The sequence below is a fragment of the Lithobates pipiens genome, unplaced genomic scaffold, assembly GCF_037356315.1.
Source record: "Lithobates pipiens isolate NorthernLeopardFrog02 unplaced genomic scaffold, aLitPip1_a1.2 Scaffold_18, whole genome shotgun sequence".
Lineage (NCBI taxonomy): Eukaryota > Metazoa > Chordata > Amphibia > Anura > Ranidae > Lithobates > Lithobates pipiens.
This window is the reverse complement of record NW_027507758.1, coordinates 552,766,055-552,785,911: the sequence shown is the minus strand read 5'-3', so window position 1 is coordinate 552,785,911 and position 19,857 is coordinate 552,766,055. Positions and strand designations below refer to the sequence as shown.

Here is a 19,857-nt window from a genome sequence, read left to right as displayed (position 1 = left end):
AGCCTATGTCTTTTCTGAGTGAGGCATCAATGTGAAGGCGAGGCTTCAAAGAAGGCCCTGGACTGGGGGGGAGGGGGAGCAGGGGAGGCCCTGGACTGGGAGAGGGGTGCGGAGGAGGCCCTGGACTGGTGGGTGCAGTAAAGGCCCTGGGCTGGGGGGTGCAGAGGAGTCTATGGACTGGGGAAGGGGGGTTAGAGGAGGTCCTTAACTGGAGGGTGCAGAACTGATAGGGAGGAGGCTGATGGGGGATCCTGGGGGAGGCACAGAAGAGACCCTGGACTTGGGGGATGCAGAGGAGGTCCTGGGCTAGGGTGGGTGCAGAGGAATTCTGGAGGGGGGTGGTACAGAAGAGGCTCTGGAATAGGAGGGGAGTGCACAGGAGGCCCTTGAATGGGGAGGTGCAGAGGAGGCCCTGGACTGGGGGATGGAGAGGGGGCCCTGAACTAGGAGGGGAGTACACTGGAGGCCCTGGACTGGGGGGAGTAGAGGTGCCCTGGACTTGAAAAGTGGGGTTGATAAAGGACATTCAGAGAGCAGGGTGCAGAGGAGGCTATTAAGTTGGGGTGGGTTGTTGGGAGACCTTGGACTGGGAGAGGAGTGCAGAGGAGGCCATTGACTAGGAATTGGTGGTTGGTGTGGCAAAGGCCCCTGGATGGGGGGGGGGGTTTCAAGTGAAATACTGGACTAGGTGAGAGAGTGCCTGGGTGTCCCAGATTAAGAGAGGGGGTGTCGTGGAGGCCCTCTGGACTAGGAAAGGGGATGCCTGAAAGGACCTTCCAGCTTCAGGGAGAAAGAGCCTGAATTTCAAGCATGGATTGAGGGCGAGCCTGCCTGGAGGGTGAGTTCACAACATAAATGGGGACATTTATCAATTGTTGCAAGTAATGCCAAACAGGAGCAGAGCGGCAGGTTGTGTGACAGATTTATTAAAGGAAAAGTACAGACAAAACCTGTTTGGTTGTAGTTCTCCTGTTGATCACATCAGTGCAGATTGTTTTGCTCTCCTGTGACCCATTTTCAGCTGACAGCGGGCTTAAGCCTGCTTTCGGCTGATGTCACAGTGTCGGTCCAGGCTGGGGAAGATCACACCCATATAGCTGGGATCTGCTCATATGCCTGGACCAGCACCCAACTCAGCCTCTCACTGAACTGCTGAGAGCCTGAGCCGGCCACTCCTACCCCCTCCACAGCCCAGTGTTTTAGTGAGCACCAGGGGGTGGGCAGAGCAGAGCCAGAGATTGACAGCCACCAGCTCTCTGCTCATGGAGCACTGAGAGCTTAGTGATTGGCAGTGTTTGATTACTCAGTTCTCAGCCTTAGGGCCATTGGGGGACAAATGTAGCATCCACCTAGGTAAGTATGATTCATAATATTCCCATATTTTGTTTTTAATTACCCGACATCTCTGCTTTCCTGCTATCTGGCCCTCATGACAATTTGACCTCATTCACATAGAGCATATGCGTCCATGCCCAGTGTGATGGCTGTGTTCTGTTCTGTGCATCCCTGTGCAAGCAGTCCAGTCAAAGTCAATGTGGACGCAGCAGCTGCATGGACATAGTGGAATGTCAAAATTTGACATGCAGATAGGAAGAAATGCTTGTATCCAAATGCATGATGTCTGCATGCGGATCTGTGCACCCACTTCTATGGGTGAAGCTCTCTGGTGGATGCAGATGCAGCAAAAAGTGGCTCAGCATACAGGACCTGTCTCAGTGCCTGTCTGAATGAACCATTAGGGGAATGTATCAAAACTAGAGCAGACAGTATTTGGAACAGCTATGCATGGCAACCAATCAGCTCATAGCTTTCATTTTTAAAGCTGAACAAGCTGAAGATAGAAGCTGATTGGTTGCCATGCACAGTTGTTCCAAATTCTGACTACACCAGTTTTTATAAATTGCCCTCACTGTGTTTTACATTTCTTACTCCTGACTACTGCATTCTAAGTACAGCACATGCTGTGTTAATGTGGTTGTAAAGGCACAAGCTTTTTAATCTTCATGCATTCTATGCATGAAGGTAAAAAAAATTCTGTGTGTAGCAGCCTCCCAGCCCCACCTAATACTTACCTGAGCCCCCTCTAGATCCAGTGATGTCCACGAGAGCCTTGGCTGTCCAGGGACTTGCACTCCTGATTGGTTTTTGGCAGCAGCAGGAGCCAATGACTCACACTACTGTCAATCACAGCCAGTGAGCCAATCAGAAGATGGAAGGAGTCGAGCCATGGCTCTGTGTGTGAATGGACACATAGAGTCATGGCTCTGGAGCACGCCTACTTTGGTGCCCCCATAGCAAGCTGCTTGCTGTGGGGGAACCCGGAAAGAGGGTAGGGCCGGGGGTGCCAATGAGGGACCCGAGAAGAGAAGGATCAGGGTTTCTCTGTGCAAAAGCACTGCAGACAGCAAGTAAGTATAACATGTTTATTATTTAGAAAAAACTTTAAGTTTAGCTGTGTGCAGTAAAGGATATGCAATAGAACAATTTTATTTTATTAAAATTAGTGTACTGAGGTTTGTACTGCCTGTTGCATACTCACTTGTGGCACAGTCATTAAAGCATATGGCCCTTTAAGCCCCTCCCACTGTTGATGCAATCTGACCACACCCACAGTTTTGGTGTAGTGCTGCTATATTGCCACATACTGTTTTTCTTTGGGGGGGGGTTGCAAAAAAATGTCCAGCCCCGGGTGCCAGATGTGCTAGCTATGCCACTGCTCACCGGCCACTTTATTAGGTGCACCTGTTCAATTGCTTGGTAACACAAATTGCTAATCAGCCAATCACATGGCAGCAACTCAATGCATTTAGGCATCTAGACGTGGAAAAGACAACATGCTGAAGTTCAAACCAAGATTTAGAATGGGGAAGATACGGGGTTAAGTGATTTTGAAGGTGGTATGGTTGTTGGTGCAAGAGGGGCTGGTCTGGGTATTTAAAAAACTGCTGATCTACTGGGATTTTCACACACCAGCCCAGCTACCAGCAGGATAATGCACCATGTCACACAGCTCAAATCATCTCACCACTGGTTTCTTGAACATGACAATGAGGTCACTATACTCCAATGGCCTCCACACTCACCAGATCTCAATCCAATAGAGCCTGTTTGAGATGTGGTGGAACGCAAGAGCCGCATCATGGATGTGCAGCCAATGAATCTGCAGCAACTGTGTGATGCTATCATGTCAATATGGACCAAAATCTCTGAGAAATGTTTCCAACTCCTTGTTGAATCTGTCATGAAGGATTAAGGCAGTTCTGAAGGCAAAAGGTGGCCCAACCCGGTACTAGCAAGGTGTACCTAATAAAGTGGCGTACATGAGATCAGAAGTAAAGAAAAGTTTGAAGAAGTACCTTAAAGACTAACTCCAACCTTAAGACCATGGTAGATGTTACATCCAAAATAAGTAACAGTGCTAAGAAGAGCCCTCCAAAAATGCGCCAGCATGTGGTTCTTCTCTGCCTGCACAGTCACGTCATTCATTCACAGAAATCTGCAATGAACTTATAGTTCATAATGGAACACAAGTGTGATCACCACATTTGTTGGTTATTGACACTTCCTCTAGTTCTTCAACTGAAAGTCTGTACCTTGTAGAGCTGCACGATTAAACGATAAAGAATCGTGATCTAGATTCAACCCCCCTCAGGATCTCTATGCAGGATTTCCATGATTCATTCATGTACGTGCAGAGACGTTCCTTGCTCACTCAGAGCTGTCACTTGTTGCTTACAGGTTAAAATCAGTATTTTCTGCTAGAAAATTACTTAGAACCTCCAAACATTACAGTTGTGCTCATAAGTTTACATATCCTGGCAAAATGTGTGATTTCTTGGCCATATTTCGGAGACTATGAATAACACAAAAACATTTTTTTTCACTCATGGTTAGTGTTTGGCTGAAGCAATTTATTATCAATCAACTGTGTTTACTCTTTTTAAATCACAATGACAACAGAAACTACCCAAATGACCCTGATAAAAAGTTTACATGCCCCAGTTCTTAATACCGTGTATTGCCCCCTTTAACATGAATGACAGTTTGAAGTCTTTTGTGGTATTTGTGGATGAGGCTCTTTATCTTCTCAGATGGTAAAGCTGCCCATTCCTCTTGGCAAAAAGCCTCCAGTTCCTGTAAATTCTTGGGCTGTCTGGCATGAACTGCACGTTTGAGATCTCCCCAGAGTGGCTCAATGATATTGAGGTCAGGAGACTGAGATGACCACTCCAGAACCTTCACTTTATTCTGCTGTAGCCCAAGACAGGTCGACTTGGCCTTGTGTTTTGGATGATTGTCATGTTGGAATGTCCAAGTACTTCCCATGCGCAGCTTCCTGGCTGATGAATGCAAATGTTCCTCCAGTATTTTTTGATAACATACTGCATTCATCTTGCCAACAATTCTGATCCAGATTTCCTGTGCCTTTGTAGCTCACACTTTATCAAAACACCAGTGATCCACCTTCGTACCTTTCATCATAGGCCTTGTTGACTCCACTCCAAATGTAGCGTTTATGGTTGTTGCCAAAAAGCTAAATTTTGGTCACAATCACTCCAAATGACTTTGTGCCAGAAGGTTTGAGGCTTGTCTCTGTGCTATTTGGCATATTGTAAGTGGGATACTTTGTGGCATTTGTGTAGTAATGGCTTTCTTCTGGCGACTTGACCATTCAGCCCTTCTTTCTTCAAGTGCCTCCTTATTGTGCATCTTGAAACAACAACATCACATGTTTTCAGAGAGTCCTGTATTACACTTGAAGTTATTTGTGGGATTTCTTTGCATCCCAAACAATCTTCCTGGCAGTTGTGGCTGAAATGTTAGTTGGTCTACCTGACCGTGGTTTGGTTTTAACAGAATTCCTCATTTTCCACTTCTTGGTTAGAGTTTGAACACTGCTGATTGTCATTCTCAATTCCTTGGATATCTTTTTATATCCCTTTCTTGTTTTATACAGTTCAACTACCTTTTTCCGCAGACCCTTTGACAATTCTTTTGCTTTCCCCATGACTCAGAATCCAGAAACGTCAGTGCACCACTGGATGAAAGATGCAAGGGTCTGTCAGAAGTCGAGAAACTCATTGACCTTTTATACACACACACACTATTTACAAGCAAACATATCACAGGTGAGGATGGTTACCTTTAATAGGCATTCAAATCCCTTTGTGTCAACTTGTGTGCATGTTATCAGGCTAAAATCACCAGAGTATGTAAACTTTTGATCAGGGTCAATTGGGTAGTTTTTGTTGTCATTATGTTTTAAAAAGAGTAAACACAGTTGATTGATAATAAATGGCTTCAGCCAAACACTAACCATGAGTGAAAGAAATGTTTTTATGTTATCATTCATATTCTCTGAAAAATGGCCAAGAAATCATAAATTTTGCCAGGGTATGTAAACTTATGAGCACAGCTGTGTGTGTATATATATATATATATATATATATATATATATATATATATATATATATATATATATATATATGTATGTGTGTGTGTGTATTTTTTTTTATAGCAGGAACCCTAGAGCAGGCATGTCCAAAGTGTGGCCTGTGTTCCGGTTTCGGACGGCCCGCCTGTTAATTTTGACATGTATATCTTTTGTGGCCCCTAACGAATCCCTGAGCGCTGGGGGCCACAAAAGATATATATGCTGGCTGCCTTGGAAGGGATGGGGAGGGGTCAGGACAAGTGCCGTACATACAGGAGAATTTCCTGTTTACACAGTGGCCTGTATAAAAGGAAGTTCCATCTCCTGTGCTGCCATTGGACAACTGTTCTGTCCATCATAGGAGGCGGGACTTTCTGTTAAAGAGAAAACAGGAGTTTCTCCTGCATGTCTGTTGACACTCATCCCGCCCCCTCCCTGTCCCCACAAAGGCTGCAAATGGGCATGAATCAGGCTGCACTGATGGCAATGGTGAGTCATGTCAATGGGGGTGCTGCAATTATGACAATGGGGGTGCTATATTCATGACAATGGGGATGCTGCATTCATGTCAACGGGGTTTACTGCATTCATGGCAATGGGGTTTGCTGCATTCATGGCAATGTGGGTGCTGCATTCATGGCAACGGAGGGTGCTGCATTTATTTCAATGGGGGTGCTGCATTAATGGCACTTGTGAGGCTGCAGATGGGCACTGATTAGGCTGCATTGATGGGCACTGACCCTTATTTTGCTTCACAGTTCTTTATTTAAAATTTAAGATTTTTCCTGAAACTTCCTTTTTAAAGTGAAGGTGCATGTTATAAGCCGAAAAAATACGGTATATCCCAATAACACGCCCAAGCTCATCTCTTCACCACACACAGCCACAAAGGCAAGAGAATTCTTATTGGGCAGTGTATTAGTGCTCGGACAAACACACTTAGACTGAAATGTAATGGTTTAAAGAATGTCAGGCAAAATGGTCAGCCCTCACGCATGTTCACTTCATCAAATCTGGCCCTCTTTGAAAAAAGTTTGGACACCCCTGCCCTAGAGAAGAAACCTTTTGCATCACATGGGGGGTATGGTAGGCTCCTGTAACAGTTCTCCAAGGGGTGGCGCTGTTGCAGAGTTTTGCTTTGGCATGGACATTGGTGCTGAGTATTGTGAGTACCTGAGTATTGTGAGTACCTGAGTATTGTGTGTACCTGAGTATTGTGTGTACCTGAGTATTGGGAGTACCTGAGTATTCTGAGTACCTGAGTATTGGGAGTACCTGAGTATTGGGAGTACCTGAGTATTGTGAGTATCTGAGTACTGTGTGTACCTGAGTACTGTGTGTACCTGAGTATTGGGAGTACCTGAGTGTTGTGAGTACCTGAGTGTTGTGAGTACCTGAGTATTGTGTGTACTCGTGTAGTGTGTGTACCTGGGTAGTGTGAGTGCATGTGGGTCTGCGGGTGCATGTGGGTCTGCAAGTGCACGTGGGTCTGCGAGGGCAGGTGGGTCTGCGAATGCACGTGGGTCCGCGAGTGCACATGAGTCTGTGGGTGCACATGGGTCTGCAGGTGCATGCAGGTCTGCAAGTGCACGTGGTCTGCGTATTGTTAAGAGAATTCTTATTGGGCAGTGTATAAGTGCTTGGACAAACACACTTAGACTGAAATTTAATGGTTTAAAGAATGTCAGGCAAAATGGTTGGCCCTCACTCATGTTCACTTCACCAAATCTAGCCCTCTTTGAAAAAAGTTTGGACACCCCTGCCCTAGAGAAGAAATCTTTTGCATCACATGGGGGGTATGGTAGGCTCCTGTAACAGTTCTCCATGGGGTGGTGCTGTTGCAGAGTTTTGCTTTGGTGTGGACATTGGTGCTGAGTATTGTGAGTACCTGAGTATTGTGAGTACCTGAGTATTGTGAGTACCCGAGTATTGTGTGTACCCGAGTATTGTGTGTATCTGAGTATTGGGAGTACTTGAGTGTTGTGAGTACCTGAGTACTCTGTGTACCCGAGTGTACCCGAGTGTTGGGAGTACCTGAGTATTGGGAGTACCTGAGTATTGGGAGTACCTGAGTATTGGGAGTACCTGAGTGTTGTGAGTACCTGAGTGTTGTGAGTACCTGAGTATTGTGAGTACCTGAGTATTGTGTGTGTACCTGGGTAGTGTGAGTGCATGTGGGTCTGCGAGTGCTCATGGGCCTGCGAGTGCACATGGGTCTGCGAGGGCACATGAGTCTGCGAGGGCAGGTGGGTCCGCAAATGCACGTGGGTCCGCGAGTGCACATGGGTCTGTGGGTGCACATGGGTCTGCAAGTGCACGTGGTCTGCGTATTGTCTTGTTGAGTACCTGTGTAATGTATTGTTGAGTATTAGTGTCAGGAAGCTAGTTGTTAGGTATTTTGGACAGGGTATAATCCCCAATCCTCATTAAATTAGTAGGTACAATGCCAGGCAGGTGTGGAGATGCGACTCAGTGTACATCTTGTGGCATGTATGCGTTCCTTGATCATCTGATCGAGGGCGAATACTACTGTTCAAAATGTAAGCACATTGTTATCCTGGAAGCCCAAGATCTGAATGTAGGGAAGCAACTGTCAGCACTGAGAAGACCCTTGATACTAAAGGAGAGCCGGTAACATACCCGTCACGTGCCGGCAGGGGCCAGCACAGAGGCGGGTGGAGACGAAGAGGTGCAGGCACTAGAAAAGAGTAGATGGGTGACATTCAGGAAGCAGAGGGAGAAGTGACAGGGAGGCCGATCCAGGGCTGGAGCATCCCAATAAGTACACTCCATTGAGTGACACTTGTAAATCCAGTCAGGGACCAGCACTGCTGGAGCTGAGGGACTCTCCTAGCTGCCAGGGTATGAACTCCTCCAGTGAGAGTGGGAGAGAAGTGAAGGGAAAGGATAGACAGATTCTGGTGGTAGGGGACTCAATTCCTAGAAGGACAGAGAGGGCAATCTGTGACAAAGACCTGAAGCGCCAAACTGTATGCTGTCTACTGGGTGCTCGGGTCCGTCACATTTCGGATCTGGTGGACAAATTACTGGGAGGAGCTGGGGAAGACCTTGCTGTCATGGTGCACGTTGACACCAATGACAAAGTCAGAGGCAGATGGAGAGTCCTAAAGAACTATTTTAGGGACTAGATCTACTGAATAACGACAATGCAGACCTAATCACGGATGTGTAAATATGGGGCAATTTAGGAAACTGCGATCACAGATCAATTGGCTTCCGTATAAATCACACAAATAGGAAGAATAAGGGGAATACTGGATTTCAAAAGAGTCAACTTCCCTAAGCTACGAACCTTGTAGAAGGCATACATTGGGATTAGGGATGAGCCGAACACCCCCCGGTTCGGTTCGCACCAGAACTTGCGAACGACCCCCGCGTTCGAAACGAACGTTAGAACCCCATTGAAGTCTATGGGACTCGAACGTTCGAAATGGAAAGTGCTAATTTTAACGGCTAATATGCATGATAGTGTCCTAAAAAGGGTTTGGGGACCTGCCTCCTGCCTCAGGGGACATGGGTCACTGCAAAAAAAAGTTTTAAAAACTGCCGTTTTGGCGGGAGCACTGATTTTAATGACGATTAAAGTGAAAAAAAAAAAGGTGAAATATTCCTTTAAATATGGTGCCTGGGGGGTGTCTGTAGTATGCCTGTGAAGTGCCACGTGTTTCCCGTGTTTGGAACAGTCCCTGCACAAAATGACATTAAACGGAAATAACACCATTTAAAACTGCTTGCGGTTTTAATGTTATATCTGGTTCCTGCAATATGGTTGAAAATCATTGAGAAAAATGGCATGGGTAGCCCTCCCTGCCCATTACCAGCCTATTTGGGTCTTGTACGCATATTAAGGGGAACCCCGTACCCATATTAAAAAAAGGAAATGCGTGTGGCCCCCAGGCCCTATATACTCAGAACAGCAGTATACAGGCGGTGCAAACAAGACAGGGACTGTGTAGGTTTGTTGTGTTAAGTTGAATCTGTTTGTAATTTTCAACCGGTACATTTTTAAAGTGTAGCTCCAGTCAAACAAACTATTTTTAAGCTTTTTGGAAAACATAGGGAAGGGTTATCACCCCTGTATAATTTGTTTTGTCGTCCATCTTTTTTCATCTCACTTGCTGCTGTCTCCTTGCGTTTGCAAGTAGGAGATGTTTGTAAGTTGGATGTTTGAAAGTAGGGGCCTGCCCTATATTATAGCGGTATGTACTGGGTACAGAGCACGCAGACAGCACGCACTATCTCCTAACACTACTGACTGCAAGCTCTATTATTAACCACTTGACCACTGGGCACTTAAACACCCTTAATAACCAGACCAATTTTTAGCTTTCGGTGCCCTCACATTTTGAATGACAATTACTCAGTCATGCAACACTGGACCTATAGGAAATGTTTGTCCTTTTTTTCACACAAATAGAGCTTTCTTTTGGTGGTATTTAATCACCTCTCAGTTTTTTATTTTTTGTGCTATAAAAGAAAAAAGACCGAAAATTCTGCGAAAAAATGAATTTTTCTTCGTTTCTGTTATAAAATTTAGCAGATTAGTAATTTTTTCTTCATAAATTTTGGCCAAAATTCATACTACTACATATCTTTGGTAAAAATAAGTACAAATTGGTGGATATTATTTGGTCTTTGTGAAAGTTATAGAGTCCACAAGCTATGGTGCCAATATCTGAAAATTGATCACACCTGAAGTACTGACGGCCTATTTCCTTTTTTTTTTTTTTTCCACAAAATTGTCATATTATCAGGTTATTTCACACACACAGCATATGCATACCAAAAGACCCTGGAGAATACAATGGTGGTCGTTGCAAATTTTTATCTCACACGGTATTTGCACAGCAATTTTTCAAACGCGTTTTTTGGGGGGAAAAAACAGTTTTGTGCTTAAAAAACAAACAAAAAAAACAGTAAAGTTAGCCCAATGTTTGCATAAAGTGAAAGATGAAGTTATGCTGAGTAAATAGATATCAAACATGTCACTCTTCAAAATTGCACATGCCCGTGGAATGGCGCCAAACGTCGCTACTTAAAAAATCCCCATAGGCGACGCTTAAATTTTTTTTTACTGGTTACATGTTTTGAGTTGCAGAGGAGGTCTAGGACTAGAATTATTGCTCTCGCTCTAACGTTCTCGGCGATACCTCACATGTGTGGTTTGAACACAGTTTTCATATGTGGGCGGGGCTTACGCATGCGTTCGCTTCTGCATGCGAGCACATGGGGACATGGGCGCTTTAAAAAATGTATTTTTTTTTTATTGTTCATTTTACTTTATTTATTTTAGTTTGACATTTTTTTCCCCAAAAATATATTTTTGATCACTTTTATTCCTATTACAAGGAATGTAAACATCCCTTGTAATAGGAATATGGGGTGACAGGTCCTCTTTACAGTGAAATCTGGGGGTCAATATGACCCCACATCTCACCTCTAGGCTGGGAAGCCTGAAATAAAAAATAAAAAAAAGATTCTGGCTTTGATCGTACTGGCGAGTTGGTAGAAGCACTGGAGGGTGGTGAGGGGTGGGGGGCGTCTATGGCTGGGTATTTCAGGGTATCACCGAGTATGGCTGGGTATCTCCGAGTATGGCTGGGTATGGCAATTTATGGCAGGGTATTGCAGAGTATTGGCGGGGTACTACAGAGTAATAGCAGGGTACTGCAGAGTATTGGGGGGTACTCCAGAGTAATGGCAGGGTACTGAAGAGTAATGGGGGTTACTGCAGAGTAATGGGGGTACTGCAGAGTAATGGCAGGGTACTCCAGAGTAATGGCAGGGTACTGCACTGCAGAGTAATGGCGGGGTACTGCAGAGTAATGGCGGGTACTGCAGAGTATTGGGGGGTACTGCAGAGTATTGGGGGGTACTGCAGAGTATTGGGGGGTACTGCAGAGTAATGGCAGGATACTGCAGAGTAATGGCAGGGTACTGCACTGCAGAGTAATGCCGGGGTACTGCAGAGTAATGGCGGGGTACTGCAGAGTAATGGCAGGGTACTGCAGAGTATGCACTGGTATTGCAGAGTATTGGCAGGGAATTGAGGGGTTAAATTCGGTGAGCAGCGATGTAGGCACTGCAGATGCAGCCCACATCGCTGCTGACACCGATCTCTTTCCCCTCCGCTGTACCGATCGGTACAGAGAGGGGAGGGAGGAACCGGCGTCATAACATGACGCCGGTTTGTTTACCACATGATCACTCTGTCATTTGACGGCCTCTCAGAGTTAAACAACCGCCCTGAAGCCGTTAATCGGCAATGGGCAGTTGTTAAGTGGTTAAAGCTAGATCACTAGCTATATAGGTGAGGTGAATATAGTGGTGTATACTGCAGTCAGGGCACAGACAACAACCACTACACAGCAGCAAGATAGGAAATCAGCCAAAAACGATCGGAGTGTACTGTGTTGAAGGTACACAGAACACCCACTGCTTCAGATGCTAACACACTACACGAGGCCGCCTCAAAGGCGGCCTTATATAGTGTGGGGCGTGCACTACACAGCCTGAGCTATGATTGGCCACAGGCAGGATGCCTGTGGCCAATCATGGCTCTCCTCGCTGCTGGCGCTACGATTGGCCAAGCATGCGGGGTCACAGTGCATGCTTGGCCAATCATGAGCCAGCAATGCACTGCGCCACCGCAGTGCATTGTGGTCCGCGCGCGCGCCACTCGAATTTTGACGCGGAATTCGCCGAACGGCCGAACAGCCAATGTTCGAGTCGAACGTACGTTTGACTCGAACACGAAGCTCATCCCTAATTGGGATAAAATCTTAGGAACAAAGAACACAGAGGAGAGATGGTTTTGCTTTAACAATATATTAAATAAGGGTATTAGCCAGTGCATCCCATTGGGTAATAAATTTAAAAAAGCGAACAAAAGTCATGGATGGCTTAAAAGTGTAAAAATGTATATAAAAGCAAAGATGAAGGCCTTCAAAAAAATACAAGGTTGAGGGATCATCATCAGCATTCAGACTCTATAAAGAATGCAACAACAAATGTAAGGGTGCAATTAGTGCGGCTAAGATAGAACACGAAAGATACATATCGGAGGAGAGCAAAAAAAAAATCTTTAAGTATGTAAACAGTAAAAAGGCGAGGACAGACCATATTGGGCCCATAAAGAATGAGGAAGGACATCTAGTTAAAAAGGATGGGGAGAGGGGGCGAATGTATTGAATTTATTCTTCTCCTCAGCCTTTACAAGGGAATTGGGGGGCTTCAGTAACCAAAACAGCAGTGTTTATCCTCATGACACGTCACAGGAAGCACCATCATGGCTAACAGAGGACATAATTTGAATTAGACTTGGGAAACTTAACATTAATAAATCACCAGGACCGGATGGCTTGCACCCTAGGGTACTTGGGGAATTCAGCGAGGTAATTGCCAGGCCATTGTTCCTAATTTTTACTGACAGTCTACTGAATGGAATGGTACCAGCGGATTGGAGAAAAGCCAATGTAGTACCAATATTTAAAAGGGGCCTAAAATAAATCCCTGGGAATAACAGACCAGTTAGCCTAACATCGATAGTATGCAAGCTCTTGGGGATAATAAGGGATTATATACATGATTTTAGTAATTAAAACAGTATCATTAGCCATAATCAGCATGGATTCATGAAGAATCGTTCTTACCAAACCAATCTATTAACCTTCTATGAGGGAGTGAGTTGCCATCTAGATAAAGGAAGGCCTGTAGACGTGGTGTATCTGGATTTTGCAAAAGCATTTGATACAGTTCTCCATAAAGGTTTGCTGTACAAAGTAAGGTCCGTTGGCATGGACCATAGGGTGAGTACATGGATTGAAACCTAGTTACAAGGGCGAGTTCAGAGGGTGGTGATAAATGGGGAATACTCAGAATGGTCAGGGGTGAGAAGTGGGGTCCCCCAGGGTTCTGTGCTGGGACCTATCCTATTTAATTTGTTCATAAACAACCTGGAGGATGGGATAAACAGTTCAATCTCTGTATTTGCGATATTAAGCTAAGCAGGGCAATAACTTCTCTGCAGGATGAGGAAACCTTGAAGATCTGAACAAATTAATGGGGTGGGCAACTACATGACAAATGAGGTTTAATGTAGAAAAATGTAAAATAATCCATTTAGATGGCAAAAATATGAATGTAATCTATACCAGGTGAGCCTAGTAGATGATAGGCTCAGCAATGGCATGCAATGCCAAGCTGCTGCTAACAAAGCAAACAGAATATTGGCATGTATTAAAAAAGGGATCAACTCCAGAGATAAAACGATAATTCTCCCGCTCTACAGAACTCTGGCTGCACTTGGAGTATGCTGTCCAGTTCTGGCCACCAGTCCTCAGGAAGAATGTACTGAAGCAAGTACAGAGAAGAGCAACAAAGCTAATAAAGGAACTGGAGGATATTAGCTATGAGGAAAGGTGACAAGCACTGAACTTATTCTCTCTGGAGAAGAGACGCTTGAGAGGGGATATGATTTCAATTTATAAATACCGTACTGGTGACCCCAGAATAGGGACAAAACTTTTTTGCGGGAGGGAGTTTAAGAAGACACATGGCCACTCATTAAAATTAGAAGAAAAGAGGTTTAACCATTAACTATGTAGAGGGTTCTTTACTGTGAGAGCGGCAAGGATGTGGAACTCCCTTCCACAGGCGGTGGTCTCAGTGAGGGGGCTTCGATAGTTTCAAGAAACTATTAGATAAGCACCTGAATGACCGCAACATACAGGGATATACAATGCAAAACTGACATATAATCACACACATAGGTTGGACTTGATGGACTTGTGTCTTTTTTCAAACGCACTATGTAACTATGTAATAAAATGTCAGTTATTGCAATATTTTATGTCACGCTGTATTTGCACAGCAGTCTTTCAAACACATTTTTTTGTAAAAAATACACTTCAATTAATCAAAAAGAAAGTAAACACTAAAGTTAGCCCATTTTTTTGTATAATGTAAAAAATAATGTTACGCCACAAGAATCGTGATCTTTATTCTAAGAAAAAAAATCATGTTTCTCATTTTAGCCAGAATCATGCAGCTCTAGTACCTTGGTACAGATATAAGGCTGGAGGAAGACTCTGAAGGAGCCTGGCATTGCACCTGCTATCCACTGATCGCTCCAATGGAGGCTTATTTGCCCAAAAAAATAGAAATGCATTTTTTTTTTTAGCACATATACTCTATGTGCTTTCTTCTTCTTCTTTTTTTTTTTTTAATCCAAGGTGGATTGTGCCACTCACTCCTTCCTGCACCAGATCAGGCTACATCCTTTTCAAAATTGGGGGGGTTACTTGCAAAGGGTGCAGAAAAGCCTCCCTCCCTTGCAGTGCACTTTTGTCCCAATGCTGGGTGACAAGAGCCTATACCCCACCTTTTTGTGCCCTAAAAAAGGGGCCAAGATGTAAGAAAAATTAAGGCGGGACTTATGGTGTCATCTAGAACCCACTTTATTATAAGGGGACAATCAAATATGCATGCCCCCTCCCCAGAAGAATAAGCCCAGGGGTACATTACTACCCCTTACCCATTCCCATAAAGGGTTAAAAAAAAACAGTAAATTAAATCATTTTTTCAAATAAAACTCAAACACATATATTGGCTTTTGAAACCAAAATGTAATAATGTCCTCAGAATTCAACCCATCGTCAATCACATGGTCCAGCAAGGTAATCCACGTCAATAGCTGATCTTTTCGCGCTGTGCATGGCATCGTAGAATAACAAATTCCCAGCTGCAGTAATTCATATCACCTGGAATCCCAAATTATGGCTTTGGCCAATTTGGTGCTGGAGGACGGCTACATAAGTCAATTATTTTTCTGAAGCTCATGTAATGCAGAAGGCACAAGAACATCCATTATGTTATAACACTGCCATCTAGTGGGCATTAAACAAACAGTCATACTGTCTTACAGTTGCAGTAGCACTCCGGGTCTGTAAAGCCAGACAGTAAGCTGTTTACATGTAATGACTGGAAAAGTCACATCAGAATGGATTGAAAAATGATATGGATAAAATACCGTTGTGAGACCAATTAATTTAAAAACAGAGTTGTAATTAATAGGTGAGTTTAAAGTGAATCTGTGAGAGTAGACATATAGGGGGATTTACGAAAAAACTGGTGCACTCAGAATCGAGTGCAGCTGTGCATGGTAGTCAATCAGCTTCTAACTTCAGCTTGTTCAAATAAACTTTGATCAACAAAAATCTGTGAGCTTATAGGTTTCTACATAGAGCTGTACCGGATTTAGCATGCTCCAGTTTTAGTAAATCTCCCCCATTGCTACTACTATGAAGTAATTTTTGACATGACATTTACAATTATACATACTATAAAATCTATACTTTGGTACTCCTTTTAGTGCCAAATTCTGCCTAAATGAAAGGATTCAGGTAGTTATGGATAAGCTGCTTTGGTGAGCGCAGCCTATTACTTTAAACCACGTACACACGATATGATTTTCCGACGGGAAATGTGTGATCACAGGCTGTTGGAGGAAAATCCAACAGTGTGTATGCTCCATCGGACAATTATGAAATTCTCTTTTTCTTTAATAGGATAATAATGTAGCTGCTTTGCCGGTGATACAAATTAAGTTATGGCAAACATATTTTAAAAGGCTTTTATTTTCTAGTGATATCAAGAATAATATTATTGTGCTTTTTATTTTTATTTGTACAAGTTACCACAACACCATTATCCCGTAGTTTTTAAGATCAAAGATACAACTATGTTGATGTCCCTTGTCAATTTTACATTTTATTTTTAAAAATGAAACTGCCTACTCCCAAACTGTCATTTGAAGTAAAACACATAGCCAAGTATTATTCTCCACAATTTTTTTTATTATGCATCAAAAAAAAGAAAACAAATAAAATTAGACATACTATCTGCCAATATAAATTAACCAAAAAGTGCATTCTATGCATCCAAAAAATATAGAAAAAATACCAAATTAAATCATTATTATTCAACCAAAAAATAAAAAGAAGCAAGTTTACTGCTTCTTAATATAGGGGGTCAACAATGCCAAGAGTTGGTAAAAGCAGGGGTCCGTCATCCAGAGATAATTCCGAAAATCATCCGGATTATTCTCCTGGAGCTCCTGCAGCAAAGGCATATGACAGAATTAGTCACGATTAATAAAGCAACCAATTTTTGGTCCAAGAACTCCTCCTCCTCCTGTTCCTGGACTGGACTTGGGTCAAAGCAATAACTCCAAGGCCAATAATAAATAACACGTTATCTCCTCTGATTCTGCAACATGGCTAGTTGACGAACGGCCGTTCAGAAACAAACTGAAAAGCATGAAATGAAAGCGCAAACTGAAAAGCGCTAAATGAAAAGCGCAAAATGAAAAGCATGAATCAACACTTACCAAACTTCTACTAACAAGAAATTAGTAGAAGGAGCCCAAAGGGTGGCGCTAAAGAGCTGAAAACCACGTAATATGTCACTATGTTTGTGTTTGTTGGTTGACAATTCCTTGCCGTTTATATGCAAGACAAAATCCAGGCACACACCTTCGGACAAAAGTCTGAGGTTTTGTCTGCAGAAAATATGATTGTGTGTGCAAGGTTTAAAGCCCCATACACTCTATCAGATTTTCTGCTGATTTTTTCCTTCAGATGTACCAAAACCATATAATATGAGGTCAAACCTTAGGAGTTTCGATTTGTATGCAATCAGGCAGTCCCTTGCACTACATGGTTTTGGTAAATCCGAAGACAAAAATCAGCAGAAAATCTGATAGTGTGTATGGGGCTTAAGGGTGTGCACCTTAGAGCACAAACACAGTGGATGGTGTCAGTAGAACAGAGATTGGTGTCAGTAGGGCAGTGGACAGTATCGGTAGTTTTTATTTTTATTATTTTTTTACAATTTCTTACATTTTTTTAATTATTTTTACAATTACATTTTTTATTATTTTATTTTTACAATTTTTTAGGAGCCCCACTGAGTGCCTTTGGTAAAATATCAAGGGTCTAAACAGAGAGAAAGGGGACAGAGCTTCCTGAGTCCATTTCATCATCCTAAAACATCCCCGGCAGCAGCAAGCGGGGGAGCATAGGAGGAAAGTTGGCAACACTAAAGGGGAGAGACAGGGAATGCCAGGAACTCCAGGAAGCAGGGGGAATTGGCACCCCCAGGGTGATTAGGTTGTGCCCAGGCACACCCAGTATACATGCCTATGATAAGCTGTTAGTAACATTGCCTTGCCATGGTAGATGTTTCATTTGCCCAGGGATGCAAAGTGCAGTGAATTCTTTTCTTTATTAATAAGCATGACTGTCATCTTTATTGCCTTCACTAACTAATAAAAACACTGATCTCAGAAATGAATGCGGTAGGTGAGTTGAGACGTTTAAGCCGTCTTTGGCAGAATACTTGTTTCCTGTCCATCACCCACCAGGCAGTGATATCAGCATGACAGTCTCAGAAAAAAGTCTTGTTATGTTTAGGAAGGTAGTAATGATAGGGGAAGAATATAAACATGAGATGATGACTGTATTGCAGCATAAGAAAAGATCTTTCTATAACATCTTTCCATATTGTTACAGTGACGGGAAAACCATTCACTATCATATCCTTCTTCAGCCATCGATGGGTGTTTGGCTGGAGCATCTGTCAGTGGTATGGATGGGTCGGCTTCTTCTTTGGATGTGGAAGTCTCATCACTATGACAGTGGTCAGCTTTGACAGATACATGAAAATCTGCCATCTGAGATATGGTAAGTTCAAGATTTGGAGATGACTAGAAATGCAATTCATTAGAGCCTATCTTTTTAATAGAGAAGAAAAAAAATGTATCAGACATTATTATTTTAAGTAATATTGAAGTTTATAAACTGATATTAAATTTCAGGGGTGTTGTTAGACCCTGGCAACCAAATCACATACCCCAGGTCTGCTTTTGAGTCTCCTGGGTCCACTTTGAAATATGGAGATGATACCTTCTATACAGTATACAGATTTGAAACATTGTATATTTTATCTTCTTTTCAGTCCATCTATTATAAATTTTTCATTATAAAATAAAATTACAGCTATTAGAACAAATAATTTGTTTCCAGTTAAAAAGGTTATATTAGTCTTAGATTTGATCCAAAGTGGTCATAATGATATCTTACCAGCCCCTCAACATTGTAATGTGTGCCCAGAGGTCTATTAGGGCACTAGAAACACCCATTTCCTTTTAAATTATGTGTATTTTTTTTTAAATAAAGCGTGCACCCCATAAAAGTGGTTGTAAACCCTCTATCACCACTTTTACCTACAGGTAACCTACAGGTTACCTACAGGTAAGCCTTTACTAAGGCTTACCTGTAGGTACCGTGAATATCTCCTAAACTTGCACCGTAAATATCACTGAATATCTCCTAAACTTGCACTGTATATGCACTGAAGAAATGGCCCGCTAGCAGTGGCGTATCTAAGGTATTGCAGCCATGGCAAGTGCCATGGGTGCCATGGGGGAGGGAGCAGCAAAAAAACCACCCCACACAAAATCCCCCCCCCCCCCCACCTCCTGCAGCCACCTCTCGGCTCTCGTGGTTGCACCCGCACTAATATAGCCCGTGGCCAGCTCCGCGGCTGGCCTGCTGGAGAGCAGCGGGGCACTTGCTAATAATTACTTGGCCTGGGGAGGGGAGCGACAGGCGCCCGCATGAAAGCCGATGGCGACTGGCCAAACCGGATCCAAGTAGGGTAGAGTGACTGCCGGAGGCAGAGCCTAATGCTCCGCCTACCCTCCTCTGCGCGGCATCATCTTCTCTCTCCCTAGAGCAGGGACTGTAATGTGAGGAGCAGTAGAAGAGACCAGAGAAGGAATGGATGACAGAGAACCCTGGGCCAAGCAGCAGCAAGGATTAGCAGCCTAGCAGTAGCAGGTACACCATACTACTTCTTGGTCTTGATCATCATCATGTGCCATTGGGTGTGTGTGCCAACTGCCAAGAAGAAGCAAGCAGCCAATCAAATATAGTGCTCAATGGATTAAAAAATATGCATAGCCATTGCCAGAATATAATAACTAAAGTGTAATAAAGTGATTTGTGCAACAACAGGTACTACTTTAAAAATCACACAAATCACTTTATTACACTTTATTTATGATATCTATGGCTATGCATATTTATTGAATCCATATTGAGCACTATATTTGATTGTCTGCTTGCTTCTGCTTGGTTCTGGCACACATACACAAATGCACATGATAATGACTTAAACGTTTTGTCATCATCATGTGCGATTGTGCGTGTGTGCCAAGCAGAAGCAGCCAATCAAATATAGTGCTCAATATGGATTAAATAAATATGCATAGCCATAGATATTATAAATAAAGTGTAATAAAGTGATTTGTGCAACAAGCTCATTAAACAGTCCACATT

At 43.3% G+C, this 19,857-nt stretch overlaps 1 protein-coding gene across 3 annotated transcripts in view; it reads left to right on the top strand.

Moving 5' to 3' along the window:
* OPN5 (opsin 5) overlaps positions 1-19,857 on the top strand; it is a 189,471-nt gene that overhangs the window by 148,773 nt on the left and 20,841 nt on the right. For all 3 annotated transcript variants that reach the window (XM_077488900.1, XM_077488901.1, XM_077488899.1), the window contains one exon: positions 18,028-18,198. In XM_077488900.1, the coding sequence (XP_077345026.1) occupies positions 18,028-18,198 (171 nt within the window). The remainder of the gene's footprint in view (positions 1-18,027; positions 18,199-19,857) is intronic.